Below are 12,437 nucleotides of genomic sequence, written 5' to 3'. Positions count from 1 at the left end.
GTGAACAGCTGAGGATGCACATTTTACCACTCCCTCACAAATCTTTCTCATTATTATATCTATTGCTTATAATATCGTCCTCAAACTTCTATATTGTTGTAAAATTATATTTGCTGTTGCCACCCTCTGAAATGGGTCCATCCTAAATAGGTCAGGGGATTCCCAATCCTATTCTAGGCAAGTGATGCTCTCTGACACACAGGATGACATCGGATTTAGAATCACCATCATGAAACTAAACTAAAATAAGTCAGTGGGCTACCCTCCGTCACTTGTTAAATAGACCTCCTTTACCCCTCTGGGCATTTAATTTGGTTATTCATGCTAGCATAATTTTCTCTGGGAGCCAAAGTAGCATATCTCAAAATCTGTGAATATTTTGCCCTGATTTGGGCTTCACAGGCAGACCTTCCCCTGCGTACATATCCCTCCTCCCTTGCTCCTCTCATAGATTATCATTACATTGAAGCCACAGAGGTAAGCATCCATTTTTTATGAAATATAAATCTAATATAAATCTTGAAAAAATCCAGAGGGTTGTTTAACTGCACTTAAGCAGAGTTCAAATTAGGCCTAATGAGGAGAAGCAGCATGGCTCACTTCATTATTGTATGAAATGAGTTGTGATGATTTTGCGTGGATGATCATAGTGCCATGAGTGTAGAAGGGTCCAGCTGTCTTGCAGATGCTATAAACCACGCCTCCTACAACCACGCCCCATTTGAACCATGCCCAGTAACTTTAACTTTAACTACTAACTCTAACCCTAGTGCAGAGTGGCATGGTGACTGGTGGCCATGGTGGCTTTTTGAACTGAAAAAATAGACAAAAAATTAATTAAGTGAATTTCCAGAGCTGCACAATGAAAAATTGGCCTCATATTAGACCAGACGAAAAAGATATACAATTTTGGAAATGGAGTATTATTTTATCAAGACGGTTAGGAAAATCTTGCATTTTGAGGAAAATTAGCCCTTTGACTGTGAATTTATTGATAGCAAATGTGAAGCTCAAACTGATGTTAATTTAGCCGATTGTACTGGTGGGGCAATTGCCTGAGAGCCTTAAAGACAAATAAGAGGGGGAAATCAACCCATAAGCAGCAGTGCATGGCTAGTGGCTGACAGCCGCAGCGTAGTATCTGAGTTTACTATATATGGGCAAAGCCAGGCTGTGCGAGAGCTGCACTTGCTTCCGTGTTTGTGTGATCGGGGAGTGCACAGCCGGGGGAGCTTCACTGTCTCCACTTTTTCATTCATTTGGAAGAGTAACGTTAAGCAAGAGACCAGCAGGGAAAATGCCGTATGAACTGAGTAAGTCTGCTTTGTTCTTAATGGCAGCGGCTGAGATGAATAGCAACGAAACTCTCATTTTGGGCGATACCTTTCAGCAGATTGAGCTAGTCATTCAGGTAGCCCGCAGCTAGCTAGCCTCGCCCATACATAGCTGCACAATTTTTGACACTTCATCTCGCAAATTAAAGGCGAAATCTCGCAACGCCAATCATTAAACTAGATTTACTACGGGGTGGGTCTGGTAAGCACGGTTTGCTGTGAAGATGCCCGGCTCGAAATGCAATCATGTTACAGCGCTGTTCATTTAAGTTAGCGTTAGCTGGTTGAGCTAACGTCAGTCAGAGGAAATAGTTGCGCTCACATCGCTTTGTTATGACATGTCCAGACAGTCAGGAACCGCTGTTGGGGAAGTAGCGCCAGTAGATAGACAGTTTGTGGCTGCTGAACAAGCGCGAAATAAAGGGTTTGGGCTGTAATTTTAATGTCGAGTTATTGGGGATAAGAGCTGGTGTCCTCAATAAGAAAACTGATTTTTTTTTCCTTCTTCCAATGCGGAAGCACAGTAAATGCACCAACCCTGTTACAGCTGTCTTGAAGGCAATAAGATTTAATGGTCTTTCCTAACGGTAAACAGAAGAAAGAGGCGTTTTGTTGGTGAATTTATATATTTATATTATTTTATGTACTCAAAGATAAGAATTGTAAAATTGATGTACACTTTCTTTCAGTTTTCTCTAAGATTAGAACCCCCAAAGAATTGAGCCTTAAAATGATCAGTTAGAAAGGTGGAAACAATTGGTCACAGTTTCTTAGTAAAATGAGGAATAGTTTCAGGAAGTGAAGAGCTGAAAAAACATAATGCACCTATATCCATTGTTTTTTTTCAAGCTTAAAAGACACCTCCTTTAATATTAATGATATTCAGGTGGTTGTGATATAATGGCCAAACCCTCTGTGAACCTAATTTCTGTAGGAGCAATAAACTACCCATTGACACCACTATGACAGCTTTGCACTAAATTGGTCTGTTTTGACCAGTGCAGACAGACCTGGCAGTGTGGAAAGACGAGCGATGTATCAGACACCATGTTCAGCACATGAAGTCTTCAAAATGATCAATGAAGAACTGAACAATGCTGATACACTCTGCATATGCTTATATTGTGTTTGAAACGGTAGTGGTTCAAGGTTATAGCCTAGGCTACACAAGTGACAGATTGTCAAGCGCTATCCGCTCATGTTGCCTTATATAGATATACAGTGTGGTAATTTGTCTCACTTCCTTATTGAATAGTTCAGATCAATACTTTTTTTTCTTCTTCATGTGCTCATTTGAGTTGTATTAACCTGAATGTTTCACATTATTTGTCATCTGTTTGTCAACACCTGTCATCTTTCCTTTGATGTCGACTCTTTCAGAACATGTATTCGCCAGCCTCCCGCAGATGGAGAGGGGAGTTGCGAAAGTGATTGGCGGCGATCCCAAAGGCAACAACTTCCTGTATACCAATGGGAAGTGTGTCGTCATCAGGAACATTGAAGTAATTATGATTTTTTTTAGTCATATTCAACAAATGTTGCTTATTCATACATTCATGTATTTTTTTTTTATCAACCTGGGTCTTGTTTTGGCCATTACTCATGTTAGTCACAATGACATTTTACTCACCAATTGCAGTAAATTGTTTTGATTGAACTGAATTTGGTGAGCCAAATTTTAAAGAATAAGTCAACACCAACCTCAAAACTTTCACTGAACTGTTATTGCGCCTCTGATCACATCCAGCATCTGTGTAAGGTGTGCTGTTGGTGCAAACAAAATGGCACATGCAACTTATGCCGACCTTAACTGATGCCTTGTGCAGCAACTAATATCATGTGTAATAATATAATGGCAAGAGAGACTAATAAGACATGTATTTGTCACGACTTCTCATGCCATTTCCAAATGGAAATAGTACGATTACTGTTCTGTCTGGAAGGGTTTAGCATGTTTAGATTTTAGCACTTTTTCGCATTACGTTTCAACTATTTCCATTTCAGTAGGTATAGAAGTCATCCTCAGCAAGCAACAAGAGTTACTACCTGCTGCTGCTTGATTGTTAGCTGATAGGGACCCACTGTCATACCTGCTGCCTCATCTGCCACCTGCACTCATTTAAAACTTTCCCCACCCCTTTTCCACTACATAACATGTGGCACAATGACATGGCCAAATGGAGCACAGCCTGTGTTGCACCTGTAACCACACCTATAAGAGTCAGATCGGTGTGTATTGAACATGGACTACAAGGCTCTGTTGAGCTGAGATGCTTGTGCCTGTCTGTTTTTCCTGAATGAATCAGGAGTAAATGAGTAAAATGTTATCATAACCAAATATGAGCGATGGTCAAAACTCTGAAAGTAAGTCCTGAATTTTCCTTTTCTTTGTACTGATTTTGAAGGGAACCACCTATATACCATTTGCTGTGTTTTCCAGAACCCGGCTATCGCAGATATTTACACTGAACATGCCCATCCAGTTACTGTTGCCAAGTATGCCCCCAGTGGATTCTACATTGCATCTGGAGGTAAACAACCCTGATATGAACTCTTGTCAACAAACATGTGCCTTATGCATGTAGTTACCACAGTAATTTTAATACTATAATGAAACGATTGTATTTAAATCCTTAAGATGCATCTGGAAAGATCCGTATCTGGGACACCACCCAGAAGGAGCACCTGCTCAAGTACGAGTACACCCCTATTTCGGGGAAGATTAAGGACATTGCATGGACAGAGGACAGCAAGAGGATTGCAATTGTTGGTGATGGACGAGAGAAGTGAGTATCTGGAGTTTTTATAACATGAAAAAAGGTTTATTCATCTCCAAGAAATGAAAGCAGTTAGCCCCATTAAACCCTGACCAGTATGACCCAGTCTCATGAGAGGCTCCTCCTCAGGCCGACAGTCACACTGATTATTAATGTGCATTGGGCACAAGTCCATTGTTTGCTTTAGTTATTTTCTGTTTTAACATACCAGAGTGGCTTATTTGGTGCTTTCTAGCATGTCACTAAGTTCTGTCCTTTTCCATCCTGGGAGATTTTTAGACTTGTTATTATATTCAGGTCTTTTAACTATTTTTATTCCTCTCTCAGACGTCACATAAACCCGGAACAACTGTATGTGTGTTCATCTTGTCCTGTAGGTTTGGGGCAGTGTTCCTGTGGGACTCTGGCTCCTCAGTGGGGGAGGTTTCCGGCCACTCCAAATTAATCAACAGTGTAGACATAAGGCAGAAACGCCCTTACCGCCTTGCCACTGCCAGCGATGACACCTCTGGTTCCTTCTACGAGGGGCCTCCCTTCAAGTTCAAGTTCACATTACGTGTGAGTTGAAGATTTTTTTTTTTTTTTTTTTTTGTACCCAATGAATTTGATTAGGTTCTTCAAAGGGTTATTTGTGTTTAAACAAAATAGGTGGAGCCAAGTTGATTTTGCTTGAGGTTTTCAGGCTCTACTGTTTAACCAGTGGACTAAAACCCAACAGACCAACAGAAGGCTAAATGTCATCTTCACCTTGCTGTCTTAATATTACTAACAAAATATTGTCCTTCAGCAAATGCAGACATTGCAGTATGGTTAGGATTTTTTCTGTGACTTTGAACAAGCGATCTTATCTGTGATATCAGTTGGTCCTCCCAAGTCTGTCACACCCTGGTGGATTTGGACAGTGTTGCCTTGTTTGTCTGTTTCCATATTACATAACTCACTTCCCCCATAAATTCTTGGAGAATGTGTGAGCTGCATTCCTAAATCCAGGCCTTCTCTATTATATATTATACTTATATTATACATTTTTAACAACCAAACCTTTATACTTTGTCCTCTACTTAAAGGCATCAGTGGTCTGGTTTTAGTATTCAGTCTGCAGTTATTTTTTTAGCATAGAATTCTGAATGTATTTTGTAGTGCTGACCGAGGGTGTTATAGTTGCATGTAAACTGTGTCATACAGTAGAAATACTCATATGTTTGGCTTTCTTGTTATTTATATATATTGTATTGTTTTCTGTTTTAAGAAAAGCAATTTTTGAAAAGTCAAGCACACTTGTTCCTCTGAAACCCATGCCCTGTTGTCTTGTTGCACATGAACTTTGGTGCTATTCTTGCAGTGTGCAGTGCATTTTTTTGTAAAATTGTTTGAGTTTTTATGTAAATAAACAGAAGTCCTGGTCAGCCCTGATGGTATGAAATGAGGATGACATTAGGATGACAAAGAATGCAATGTGTTTTGATAACAGACTGAAAGTATGAGTTGTCGTTCCAAATATAAACTGTAATGTGCACAATCTTTCCTTATGAATAATTTTCCACAATTTTTCTTCCTCTCTGTCTCCCCGGTGATTACTAAAGGACCACAGCCAGTTTGTCAACTGTGTCCGTTTCTCTCCAGATGGAAGTCGGTTTGTGACAGCTGGTGCTGATGGCCAGGTAAGTATTTGATTATCAGCTGTGGGTATGTTAACAAATGAAATTTTTAAAGTAAGATTATCTTAATACAATGATGTAGGGATGTCTTATCCTGAAGAGGTAGTTTTATATAGACAAAATTCACAAAAACTGCAGTTGCATATCAAATAATGTTCCTCGCCTTTTTAATGAGTGTAATTTCCACAGATTTTCATCTATGATGGAACAAATGGCGAGCGTGTCTGCTCGCTGGGTGGAGAGAAGGCTCACAAAGGAGGAATCTATGCTGTAAGTGGGTTATTTATATAAAAAGTGTAACACTGTGTGTGTGTGTGTGTGTGTGTGTGTGTGTGTGTATATATATATATATATATATATATTTACACACACAGACACACATACCCAAAGATAGACTTGCAAGTCTATCTTTTCATGAGCAAATCATCGCGGCAGTGTTTTACCTCTTTGGTATTCTTTGGCCCAATAACTTTAACTGCATGCGTTTCAGGAGAGCTAGCTAAAAGAGAGTTGACATGCAGCCTGCCAAAAGTGTGCGGATACAGAAAGGGCTTCTTTCCATAGTCAAATTAGGTATTATGTTCTCTGAAACCCTCCATCTGTCCTCAAGTTACTGATTTGATATATTTGTTTTCCACATAGCACTGGTGTTTCTGCTGAGTGAACATTCATAAGGCACTTTAAGTCTTTACTCACAAAATTTGCAACTTTGGTTACATGCATTTTAATATCATAACATTTTTTTTCAATCGCCGCTGCTTTAGGTCAGTTGGAGTCCTGACAGCTCCCAACTGATCTCTGCCTCGGGGGACAAGACCGTGAAGCTCTGGGACGTTGGTGCAGGTACGGCTGTCACCACCTTCAACATGGGCACTGATGTGTCCGACCAGCAGCTGGGCTGCCTGTGGCAGAAAGACCACCTCCTCAGCATCTCCTTGTCAGGATACATCAACTACCTGGACAAGAACAACCCTGACCGGCCCATACGCACAATCAAGGTGAGATGGTTTAAAGATGCTATTTCTGGATATTATCAGTAGTCTTCCTTGATAAAGATAAAACCTTGTGCTAAAATTGACAAGGATGGAAAAGGAGCTGGTTTTAATTTTTTTAATTTGCTGAAACACTGTCGAAATGAAAGCGTGTTTGTATTGAAGATATGTAACCAGACATTAGTTAACATGTATTGGTATTTTTGATTTTTGTAAATCAGCATCTCCAAATGAATATGAATAGGTTTGTAACTGTTCTCAAATGCGCATATTTATGCTGTGATTTGTAAATGTGTATAAGGTAAGTTGTATTTCATACAACAAGGTGTTCATAACCATGAAAACACATTTAAATGAATGTCCTGCTGTTTTGTTGCCAGGAGTGCTTCCTTTTGCATAAAGCTCTTAGTTTTTTGTCTGTGAGCTATTTTCAATGGAATTTTGAAAACAGCTCTGACCTCTGGAGATAAAGCAACCTTTCACTAGAGCACACACCAGAGGCTTCTGTTAAAAATCACATCAGTATTCTTCTTTCAGCTGCAGTCCCTCAAAATTTTAGTATGTACTGGGCTGACCGAGCCACTAGACTTTTTATGCATTTAATTATATTATATGTCACAGAAGGCAATAAGGCAGAAAATGCCACTCCCTCTATATCAGGTTATCACAAAAGCATCCAAGATTAATATGCTGCCAAATCTCTGGGTGCCAAAGTGAAAAGCGTAGGGGGTTAATATTGTATAAAACTGGTCTTTATGTGTCCTCATACGTATATATCTAAAAACGTGTACTTGTTCATCCTACAGGGTCACACCAAATCCATCCAGTGTCTGACAGTTCACAAAAATGATGGCCGATCATACATCTACTCGGGGAGTCACGATGGCCACATAAATATCCTTTAAGTGATTGAGTAGTGCCATTAATGACCGTAAGTGTGTCATTTATACTGAATGTACACTACCTTTTTTCCATTTAGATGTTATTCTTGTACCTTTTTTTTATTATTGTGGATCACACAGTCCACTGCCATGAGTCCTACCAGACTGTGATAATTGCTTGTCATTTCAGTAGTGCATTTGTCCGTCCAGTTCGACACAAATATCCAGAATGTTTGTTTATTTATTTATTTTTAATACAGCTGACGACATACAAAACACCTGAAACACTGAAATCTTTAGTCCTCAAGAAGCCTGCCTCTGTACGCACTGCCATGGCAACCACATAATACCCCAGGCTGCTAACAAGATATATTTGGCTATTGGACAGGCTCATTTTGTATAACTTGCTCACCAAATTCCAAAAAATGTTTAAAAAATTGCATTTTTATCCATTTGTATATACAGTTTCATCACAGTTGCATTGCTGGTAGGAGATTGCTGAAGCAGAATGGAAAGGTCCGCAGGACTGAGGGTAGCACCAGGGCTTAACCCCTCACTTTTAGTCAGACCTAAAAGTGAGGGTATTCCATTGTTGGCAGCTAAACACAGGCTATTTAACTTTATTTAAAAGCACTTTGTGAAATGGAAGGTCAACTGAATTCTCTGAACTAGTGTGTTTTGATTGGTAAGTGCAATAAATTTAAGAGATGAAGTATAGTTTGGAAAATTGTTCTAAAATTGTTAAAGCAGTTTGGAATTTGAGCTTTTTAAGTGTAGACTGAACATATATGCTTTTGAAAATAGACCGGGGTAGTATTTTAAGAAATAATTGAAGCCTGATGGAAAGCTGAGATCAACAGAATTCTATTTTATTGAAAGTTAATGTGTAGTAATATCAAGGGTACATGTAGAGAGCTTCATCCTTGCAGTGATATTCCTAAACACGACTAAACTATCAGTATTAAGCAAATTTGAGATGGCTGTAGTATTTGTGGAGTTATGCAGTCAACATTAGTTTTTAAGAGAGTTTAAGAATTGCTCTGTGGTGCGGTCAGTACCACAGAGTTGAAGTCCAACAGTCGCCCGTAGCGATATCTTACAATGGCTCCATTCCATTACCGTCCTGCTACACTAAATATCGAGCATAACTTTTGACCTTAACATTTCCCTCACATTACTGGGATTCAGAAACTGGGGAGAACGACTGCTTCTCAGGAAAGGGCCACAGCAACCAGGTGAGCAAGATGGTGACTGATGAAGCCAACGAGCTGGTGACATGCAGCATGGATGATACGCTGCGTTACACCAACGTCAACAAGAAGGAGTACAGGTGGGGTTTTCATATATGTTGATGTACTGATAACTACTATGAGATGAACTTAGTGGGGAATATAATGAAGTTGTGCATTTTGTCTGATAATGATGATGGAGGTCAATTTGGGTAAAGCAGTTGTCTGGTAGAGAGGAGATTAAGTGAAGTAGAGCTTTGTTTTGACGGTTGATAATGGGTGGATGTGCCTATGCTTAATGATGTGTCACGCAGAAAGTCGGTAATAGTTTTCCTTGATGTTGTTTGTGTTTTGTAGTTACTGCATAAACACTTTTTTAAAAATGTAGTAATTTTCGTATGTGTAAAACATGTATTTATACACATTTTCACAGTAATAAGAGCTACTTTTTGTCCCGCATCAAAGTGAATGTTTCACTATGATAACATGGATGGAAAATGGCAATTACAAAATAAAGTTAAAAAAATTAATTCATAAAATTTACATTTATACTATACTATATAAACTACATGCAAGATTACTTTGGGGGTGTATGTGTCATTGGAATTTCTGTCTTTTATTTTGCTTTACCTGACGGACTAAAGTAATTATTCCAAAATCAGTCCACTTCTAAATGTTGCTAAATGCTTAATTATCACATAAATAACCTAATTGATGGTTCTCAGTGCCTCTGATCTGGTGAAGATGGATTTCCAGCCCAAAAGCGTGTCAGTTGCACCAGGAGGGCTGTCACTGGCTGTCTGCATTGGGCAGGTAATGTCTTTGTGTTGGTCAGCATCAGTTAGTCTAATCAGGTGTTTAGTTTTCACTTGAACACATTTGCGCATTTGCATTCACAAGATAAAGTCATCCAAAATTTAGGTCTTAGTTATTGCTGTATCTTTTTCGGATGACGTCATTCTTCCTCTTGCTTTTGTTAGGTTGTCTTGCTGAAGGATAAGAAGAAAGTCTTCACACTGGACAATCTCGGCTATGAAGCAGAGGTGGGAGTTGTCCACCCTGGTGGCACCACGGCTGCAGTGGGGGGAACAGTAAGTGCAACATACATTATCTTCCCAAACATGAGGAAATTCCCAGAAAATGCTTTTTGAGTTTATTGGGGAAAAAATACCATCAGCATGTCTTGGTGTGTAATCATGATCACTTTAAGTGACCATTACAGGAAACGGTACAGCACACTCTTCATCACACCCCTTTCCCTTTTTTTTCTTTTTTCTTTTTTCCTCAGGATGGGAAAATCCGTCTGTACTCAATTCAGGGCAATACTCTGAAGGATGAGGGTCAAACAATTGAGGTTAAAGGTCCGATCACAGACATGGCCTACTCTAATGATGGAGCCTATCTGGCTGTCATTGATGAGAAGAAAGTGGCCACGGTCTTTACTGTGGCAGACGGCTACTCGGTAAACATTTGTCTGCCCGACATATATCCTGTTTGGGATTATTTAAGTTTAGTGTATTGTCATTGTCTCTTCTCTTCTTTCACTCATTTTTTTCCCCCCCAGGTCAAAAGTGAGTTTTACGGACACCATGCCAAACCAGTGACCTTGGCCTGGTCACCTGATAACGAGCACTTTGCGACTGGTGGGATGGACATGATGGTTTATGTCTGGACGGTGAGCGATTCAGACCAGAGGCTCAAAATCCCAGGTAAGCCATACAAGTGCACATGTACATATACTCATGCAAACTGTGACCTCACAAAACACGATCTGGACAAACATGCATGAAAACTGCAACTGGAGTGGTTGGCAGAGGCATACGACCACGAGGCTGTAATTCTAGTTTTTTTTTTTTTTTTTTTTTTTTTTTTTTTTTTTTTTTTTTTTTTTTTTTTTTTGCTGAAGTGAGTCAAAAATTATTTCAACTGTGATTTGATTTCAAACACGACCAAATTGACTTCAGTGACAAATACATTGCGTTTCCTATGGCTGCTTTACAATAAAGGCCACCCAGTATTTCGCCAGTTTAATGTTTTTTAATGTGAGGCAGCAGTAGTGGGTTTATATGACTATAGGAGAGTGAGCTGAAAACAGTAGGCTGACATTGTGCATTTCAATCCAGTGCAGGAATATAGAGAGGTAATCACAAAATTTAAATGCATCAAATGGCTATTGCATAAAAATGCTATATAGTATCAAAAACCTGGGTTTAATTATAATTCAGTATGTATTGATTGTTAAACTGAACTTGACTGTTTGTACACTTTCCTCTGTTAAGACTTGTCTTTGTGTTAAGACATTGTTCTTTAATGCTTTGATGTCTGCAGACACTCACCGGTTGCACCATGTTAGTGGCCTGGCCTGGGTAGATGAGCACACTCTAGTCACCGCCTCCCACGATGCCAGCATCAAGCAGTGGACAATTAAATACTGAGCTGAACAAACATCCACATCTCCAGGGACAAGGACTACTGTAGAATTCAATCCTTTTTTTTTTTTTTTTCTTTTTTCTTTTTTTTTAATTGTTTTCATTATCTGAACGGTGTTCTATGCTGTCTGTAAACATCTGAATTGTAAATGGTTATGGATGAGGCTCCCATAAAAGTTATCCAAGATAATGTATTTGATGCGAATAACCTCCACTTACACCGAGATGAAATATACAATGTAACCATGAGTGCTTTTCCATCTCTTTGAGCGTTATGGACCCAGAAAAATATTTGTAAGCTCAACATTCCATAGGTCATAGCCTTCACTCAGTTTCAACTGAAATACTTGTCTGTGGTTGGGCTCAATACATCTTTACTTAATGGATGAACCAAAAGCAAGTTGTTTGTTTAAATCAACAAAATCCTGTTTGAAAGAAATGAAACCTTTTGGTTACATTCCTGAAATGAGACGTAACTGGTCCTAACTGCAATTGCCTGTCACTTTTTACTTTCAAGGTTTTAAGGGGGGTGGGTGTTGTTGCTTTTTGCTTTGTCTTAGGTTTAATTCTTTTTGTGATTCATAACTCTTCTTGTTGGACTGGGGAGCAATAATAGGAAGTGAAAGAACAAATTATGTAAACAATCAAAATGCTGTCTGTTCAGTTGAAGGTCCTGTGTTGTTGCTGTGTCTTTGTTTGGGCCCACTATGCTTGTCTCACTTACTTTTTTTTTTTCATATCTTTTATGCATCTGCTTCCAAAGTGGAAGTGATTCATTAATAATAACAATGATTATAATAAAAAAAACACTTTTTATGCATTTTCTGTTTCATGCAGATTTGCACTTATTCTACTTGTCGAACACATTTATGTGCAGATTGTCCAGGTTGATACTTCCATCACAATTTCATGGTATTCAGGAACACATTGAACTGTGGGTGTTAACCAGTAGGGGCCCCTCTACTGGGGGTTCAAAGACTGAGAGGAGAAAATAAAAACTCCTCTTTAATGGGCACTGAGTCACAGGATTTCCGTGTGACTCAGAAAGTTGGCCATTATGTAATTGTAACTGGTCCCTGGATTGAACATTGGACATTGTCACTTCAATATCTTGTCTGTCTCCCTTTATTGTATCTG

At 39.1% G+C, this 12,437-nt stretch overlaps 1 protein-coding gene across 1 annotated transcript; it reads left to right on the top strand.

Annotated features, from left to right (window-relative positions):
- The first annotated feature begins 1,199 nt into the window (after positions 1-1,199).
- wdr1 (WD repeat domain 1) lies at positions 1,200-12,120 on the top strand. The gene is made up of 15 exons (XM_022745528.1): positions 1,200-1,313; positions 2,715-2,836; positions 3,775-3,865; positions 3,973-4,120; positions 4,489-4,669; positions 5,695-5,772; positions 5,959-6,039; positions 6,534-6,767; positions 7,568-7,655; positions 8,816-8,972; positions 9,597-9,684; positions 9,852-9,962; positions 10,160-10,333; positions 10,436-10,580; positions 11,200-12,120. The coding sequence occupies exons 1-15, from the start codon at positions 1,298-1,300 to the stop codon at positions 11,304-11,306; spliced, it is 1,821 nt and encodes a 606-aa protein (XP_022601249.1). The 5' UTR covers positions 1,200-1,297; the 3' UTR covers positions 11,307-12,120.
- Positions 12,121-12,437: the final 317 nt, after the last annotated feature.

Source organism: Seriola dumerili, unplaced genomic scaffold, assembly GCF_002260705.1.
Source record: "Seriola dumerili isolate Sdu_G_001 unplaced genomic scaffold, Sdu_1.0 BDQW01000088.1, whole genome shotgun sequence".
In the NCBI taxonomy this organism is placed as follows: domain Eukaryota; kingdom Metazoa; phylum Chordata; class Actinopteri; order Carangiformes; family Carangidae; genus Seriola; species Seriola dumerili.
This window is presented reverse-complemented; position numbering and strand designations above follow the sequence as displayed.

Bases quoted from the DNA above. Each gene is read 5' to 3' on its own strand.
- wdr1 (XM_022745528.1), top strand. The intron at 8,973-9,596 runs GTGGGGTTTTCA...GATGGTTCTCAG, and splicing joins GTCAACAAGAAGGAGTACAG to TGCCTCTGATCTGGTGAAGA. The intron at 9,963-10,159 runs GTAAGTGCAACA...TTTTTTCCTCAG, and splicing joins CGGCTGCAGTGGGGGGAACA to GATGGGAAAATCCGTCTGTA.